At 39.8% G+C, this 6803-nt stretch overlaps 1 protein-coding gene across 1 annotated transcript in view; it reads right to left on the bottom strand.

The window, feature by feature from the left end:
- Positions 1 to 6803, bottom strand: part of cds2 (CDP-diacylglycerol synthase (phosphatidate cytidylyltransferase) 2) — a 23724-nt gene that overhangs the window by 13629 nt on the left and 3292 nt on the right. Inside the window, exons 2-5 of the mRNA XM_014032335.1 lie at positions 3860 to 4002; positions 2111 to 2207; positions 1095 to 1192; positions 216 to 355 (exon numbers count right to left, since the gene is read on the bottom strand). Coding sequence (XP_013887789.1) covers positions 216 to 355; positions 1095 to 1192; positions 2111 to 2207; positions 3860 to 4002 — 478 coding nt within the window. The remainder of the gene's footprint in view (positions 1 to 215; positions 356 to 1094; positions 1193 to 2110; positions 2208 to 3859; positions 4003 to 6803) is intronic.

Genomic DNA, 6803 nt, shown 5'->3' with positions numbered 1-6803 from the left:
TGTACCTCGTTCCTTTCCTTCAGGGAACAGTAGTTATATGCATAACATTACGTTTCTTTCTCATTCAAACACAATTAAAACCAAGGGGTTTGGAGATGAGAGCTGTTTAGGAGCTTCTTCCACCATCTTCATAGATGTATCTGTGGTTCAGTGGTATAAAATGTGTGAAACAAGTTTACAGGCTTTGCTTTCAGTTTGACGCTTGCTGTGTGTACCTGTGAGGTAAAGAGCGAAGGAGATAAAACGGTGGTATTTGCTGAGGATGCGAAGCGGCTCCTCTCTTTGCACCAGTGTGAAGAAGTAATCCGTCACAGTCTCGCCATAGAAAAAGTAGTTCACACACAGCAGGAAGTACCTGTTGGGCAAAAGGTTGAAACTATCTGTCAGCTAATGGCAGATAATCAGATTGAAAAATGCCTGCAGAAAACCTTGCTCACTTTTTTGGTCTGACATGTAAAATTTTCTGTACCAATTTACCTCCTAAAATCTAAAGGAGGCTAAAGCTTTGTCATTTTCAAAGACCAAATGTGAGATAAATAAAGTTCATCTTTCACCAGGTTTTTCAGGCTTGTGTGAAAGAAAATATTATCACACTACACTGCACCTCACTAACGCTACAGTTCAAACAGCACTGATGATTCTGCCAGAGGAGGGACCAAGTCATTGTTTTGCAAGTCCCAAGTCTTTATCCTCAAGTCAGAGTCTAGTTTCAAGTCAAGACAGGAAACTATCAAGTCATGCTGCAAATCTGAAACTTGGAATTTTAGACCTTTTGARTCTTTTTTAAACAATGCTGCAATAATATGTTAAATGTAAATAATAGACCAAGTTTTTTTTTCAATCTGTATTTATCTCAACTCATGATGAAACAAGTGCAGCTGAACTTTCAAATCATAAAAAGAAAAGTCATTTTAAAATGGCACWGTTCGATTAAACTTAGCTGCAAAAACAGTTTTCCTTTAAAACTATAATTTTCCAGAATAAAGGGGTAAAATTGAGAAGGGGTGGTACTGCGTACCGGTGCCGGCCCACTTAAAGCACTGCTAATCAATATGTCATTATCATATTATGTGCCTGTGTTTGGCTGTCCTCACCAGCTCAGCGTCCTGAACCAGGGCAGGTCGTAGGAGTGATACACACTGTAACCAATTGTGATGATTTCATGGAAGCATTTAATCTGAACGCAGAGGACCTGAGGAAAGACACATCACCAGAGGGTCAAACATGACATCTCAAGCTGCATTATATTACAATGTGTAGGGTTAGGTTTAAAAAATAGCTGAAATATTTTATAGGTTTAAAAAACTCCTGCATTTTAAAAGAATTTCCCAAAGGCAAGAGCTGGACTCTTTCAAGTTATAGAATGGCGTAACTTTATAACTCTGCATCTAACTAATTGTGTGTCGTAACATTCCTTAGGCACAATTCAAGAGCTCAAAACAACTACCATGGATCACCTGGGGTAAAACAATCTAGTGAGAAAAAGACACTTCAAAGATCTGTGTTTACTTTGATTAAAGTATAAAGAAAGTTTGAAAAGAAAAGAAAAAAATCACAAAACACAAACTAGCAGAGGCAATTAAGAGACTCATGCAAGCAGAGAAAATAAAAACAGCGAGTTGATGAGCAGGAGCACAAGAGAATAAACACTACATTAGATTTACTCACTGGAGACGGCTCAGAGGGGAAAAAAACTGCTGACTTAGCTTGTGAACTAAGTGACAATTGATTAGCTCACTTGTTCTGTGTTGTGTTATCTTTATTCTGCTTTGCTGGTAAAATCTGTGTTTATTTTCATATCAAGCTTGCAATCTTTTTAACAGCATTTGAGCTTCTGTTTAAACCCTGTTTAACAGTGGCTAATGTGACAATACACTTCAGCATAACAACATATTCATGTGTCATGGCTGACTACGGGGAGAGCTCAGATGGAGATTAACATTTACAAGTTTATTCACACAACTGCAGAGGTTGCCAGACTTTAATGCTGTCTTAAAAATAACTACCTAAAAAGCAGACTATGGCTCATAAAAGTTACGTTTTTCCACCTTTTTTAATTTGGCAAACTGGAGAGCTTTTGTCCTGCATCAYGGTCTTTGTTTGTACTTACAATCATCATAAGCACCATGGGGCCCAGGTAGATAATGATGAAGAAAAAGGAGATCATGGCTAGTGTCAGGATGCCTCGAACCCACCAGTTCTTCCATCTGAGAAAGCAGACAAACGACTCTGTCAGCTGATAGACGAACAACAATGATTCCAAATTAACGTCCATACTTTGAAAAACCTTTGAGTCACTGGATGTGGCTGTTGGTGTTGCATCAAAACCAGTAAAAGTGCAAATGTGTCCACTTCACATACCAATGGGCCACATGTGGATGATAAAATGGAAGAGCTAAATTGAGGATGTAAATCTCAAAGCACCCATGGTGTCTGCATCACAGACATTAAAATAACTAGATACTGCATACTGTTTGGTGGGCCTGATGGATAGAGCTTCATCAGAGCTAAACAACAAAAGAAATCTGAAGCTCCTAAGTTGAACAGTTTCTGAGTTATAAGCATTTTTGCATGTCCAGACACCCCCACTTTGAAAGGAGTCCCCTCCTCAAATATGAGGTCTATCGTAAAACCGTTGGCTGGAGCAGTGTAGGTCAGACTCATCTACAGTCCTGCCAAATTTCATGTTGATCGGTGCAGCTGTTTTTGTGCTACGGTTGAGCAAAAATATCCGGAGAATAAATAAATAAATAAATAAATAAATAAATAAATAAATAAATAAACAAACAAACAGTATGAAAACAATATGACTCCCACTTACGCTTTGCATGTGGGGGTCATAATAATCTTATTGAGAACATCTGGAAAAGGATCAGGGACAGGGGTGGTGGGTGGGGGTTGTCTCTGCCTCAAGTGGAGGAGTTTAAGTATCTGGGTGTCTTCTTCACGAGTGATGGTAGGATGTAGTGGGAGATGGAACGACGTGGATCGTACTGAAAGAATGAGATCCCAGATACAAGTGGCCAAAATGAGGTTCCTTCGTAGGGTGGCCAGGCTCAGCTAAGAAAGGGTGAGGAGCTCCGTCATCTGTGGGAGCTTGGAGTAGAGCTGCTACTCCTCTGCATTGAAAGGAGTCAGTTGAGGTGTTTCGGGCACCTGACTAGGATGCCTCCTTTTAGTGGTGTTCTGGGCACGTCCCACTGGTAGGAAGGCCCATGACTCCCTGGAGGGATTATGCATTCTCTCTGGCCTGGGAACAACTCGGTGTCTCCCAAGACGAGCAGGAACTGAGTTCTGACAGCTAAAGGCAAGTTAAATTTAAGACTTTAAGACTTAAATTTCAAGTGTCGTTAAAGACCAAATTCACAATAAACACAAATGGAAAAAAATAACAAGTTAGCGACAATTTCACCCAAATGTTTATTTTAACAGAAAACAACCTGCTGCGAGAGGCACTCAGTAAATTCTTTAAAAAGATAAACAAATATTATTTTAATATTTGAGGTGAATTACATCATCCTACTTACAATATAATATTTTTAAGACATCTGAAAGATTGATTTAAGACATTTTAATTTTAATTAGGGCCTTATTTTTGGATTGATGAAGTCGATGCCTTTTAAAACTTTTTAAAGATCTGCGGGAACCCTGTGGAAAGTGTCGCTGGGGTAGAGGGATGTCTGGGTTTCTCTCGTGAACCTGTTGCCTCCACAACTCAGCTATGGATAAGCTCAGATAATTAGCTTAACAATCAAACAAGATGTAGATGGAGAGAACCTACGCTTGGCTGATGCAATGAAAACAGTAAAAAACTTTAAGAAAAACATTCATCATGTAAATTTTAGCTCTGCAAGTTTACCTTGAGGAGAGTCCAGACAGGGCCTTGTTGAGAACCTCCGGGGTGTCATCAGGAGGAACCGGCACCTCTGGGACTCCCGTATCCACCTTGGATTCGCTGTCAGACACCCCATCCTTTTCTGCCTTCAGCTCACTGTCTGAGCCCTGACAGAGCAGAAACAGGACAGGTGGAGCACAGATTTAGGTACTGCAGTGTGAGGACAACAGGCCACTTCAGTCAGATGTAGGTACGCAACAATTACACATAACACGACATCTTTGGAGAAGGGTTCCAAAAGAAAACGTGAAAAAAAAAACTTAAAAACATTTCAAAGTATGGTCAGTTTGTTATGATGAGTAGTGTTGTTTTCAAGTAACAATGATAAACTACAGTAAAACAATCCACCCAAACAAGGCTAATAGAATATTCACCTAACATTTGTTCACTGTTTTGATTCGYAATGAGCTAAGCTTTCTCCCAGGTCTTAAATATCTGTAATTTACAACTATTTTATTACCAATTGTTTAACTATTATTCTGGATGAAGTACTTCAATTACAGAAAACCTTCAAAGCCGAGTGCCAAAGCTGCAGTTAGCTCGAGGAGCAGCTACTGTATAATCTGTGTTCAGAGTGTGGTTCAGGGTGAACAACCTAATAAAGCTCAGGCTGTATCAACACAGACATGAGGGAGAGGGGAGTAATCAGCTAAAAATAACTGAAGTTCTGTGGGCCATACAGTGTTACTGCCTTAGTTAGAGGACTAATATGGTGTTGAAATCAAAAGGTACTTCATCCCGTGCAGTTGGACACAGACAGAGTTCATGGTTTCAGAATAAATATCATCTTAGAGGATAACAATCTGTATTTAGCAAAGAAGACCACCAGTGCATGTTTGTGTGGGAGGGAAAGCACTGAGCCAAATTATCTCCCTCCATATTGCGGACGTCTCAGAGCCATCTGTTGACTAAGGGGCCCACTGAAATACAAAGATCGCTGTTTTTCCATGGTTCCAATTATTAAAAAAATATAACAGGGAGACACTAAATGACAAAGTGGCTCAGTGTTTGTAAAAAAAAATAAGTAGCCAATACTCCATTTTCCAATATTGGTAAAATTGCATTGAGATAGACCAAAATTCCAAACCAAATGGCARGAAATTTTTCATTACCAGCAGTACATCTAAAGACATTTGGAAGGCATGTTGCTCTTCTTTTAATTACAAATTCAATTCATACATGAACTGACAGTATAAAGTTCTGTTCCCTTTGCTGAACACATTAGCTGATCAGCTTCATGATCATCAGTGTTTCATCATCCTCTTGATAATATTCCATACACTTTCAACTACACAGTTTGTGTTTGTGAAGCCCCACTGTTGTGCTGTCAGTTGTTCAGAATGAGATCAGACATTATCCTGCTGARACGACCACTGCAAGAAGATGTCACTTTGACAGCCGTGTGTCTTTCCAAACTCCCAAACCCRCCACTGCTTCAACAGAAAGTTCACCCACAAACGAGCCACCCTTGCCTCAGACCCCTTTAACCCACCAGGTTGATTTGGGCAAGATACTTAACCCTAATGCCTCTGATGTGTGTCCCATCAGTGTATGAATGTGATTGGCACTTATTAGTCTCCACAGATGATTGTACATGATAGCTTTGTAGGAGAAGATCTAGTAGAGYGCTGTGTGAATGGGTAAATGAGGACACAGATTGTAGTGTGAAGAGCTTTGAGTGTCCTGGTTGGGTAGAAAGGCGCTATACAAGTGCAGTCCATTTACTAATAAAAGCATGCAAAACCAATTTTGTTTTTGTTGTTTTGTTTTATTACATTTTTATTTACATATGTGGATTCTGTCTTGCTTCTTCTAACTTTCATCCCTCTTCTCTCCAGTGCAAACCTTCACCTTTCTAGGCTCTCCTCCACCTGCACCCYGATCTCACTACAGATCAGTCATCTGCAAACACCACAGTCCATGAAGAGTCCTGCCTGACSACATCCATCAGCCTGTTCATCACCACTGCAAAGACCAAAGAGCTCAGCTCTGATCCCTGGTGTAATCCCAGACTTTTCTTGTATCTATTAGTATTTAGATGAGTTAGACTTAGACAAACTAACTTTATTGTCCATCAGGATACACAAAGTGCACAGAAAGAAATTTCACCACAACTGGCATAAACACAGCCACATATTGTCATGTTAAAAATATTAAAATTATTAAAGTCTAAAAAKGTATATTTAAAATATGCAGCTTAAAAAAATAAAGAGCAAAATGTTGATTGCCCAGTAGCAAGACTGGTAGATTGCACATAGTTAGATTGTCTAATGTTTGTGTTTTATTTAACAATCTGATAACCTGGAGGAAGAAACTTTTTTGAACCTTTTGATTCTGCACTGAATGCTATAGAGCCTCTTTCCATCAGCAGAACAGCCCACAGAAGTATGAGGGGTCACTGAGGCTGTTCCTAGTTTGTCCTGTACTTAGTGGCCAAGTCCTGGATGGAGGGAAGAGAAGCCCCAATAATCTTCTCCACCATCCTTACAACTCTCCACATACTGATCCAGCCAGAAGCACTGCAGCCTTCACACCATGCAGAGATGCCGCTGGTCAACATGCTCTCTGTGGTTCTTCTGCAGAATATAAGAAAGACCAGGGTCCGTATTTATAAAACTTCTTAGAATTACTCTTAAGAATGCTGCTAAGAGTGGACTTAAGTGTAAAATAATTCTTAGTTAAAAGCTGAGAGTGAAAGTCTGTTATCAAGCGTCTCAGTCTCACTTTAAGCGAAGTGTAGGAGTAATTCTTAAGTGTCAGTCTTAGAGCTGATTTGCGACACCTGGCTGTGCCGCAAAGCTGTCAGGCCTACTTCCCACCACTCCTTCATTGTATTGCGTGAATGTTAATATAATAAATGAAAGTTCAATCCCACCGTAATTTTTATTTCTTGTGTGTGTGTGTGTGT

This window comes from Austrofundulus limnaeus, unplaced genomic scaffold (assembly GCF_001266775.1).
Source record: "Austrofundulus limnaeus strain Quisiro unplaced genomic scaffold, Austrofundulus_limnaeus-1.0 Scaffold1422, whole genome shotgun sequence".
NCBI classification, from domain to species: Eukaryota; Metazoa; Chordata; class Actinopteri; order Cyprinodontiformes; family Rivulidae; genus Austrofundulus; species Austrofundulus limnaeus.
The sequence above is the reverse complement of the archived record's forward strand: the minus strand, read 5'-3'. Positions and strand labels throughout refer to the sequence as shown.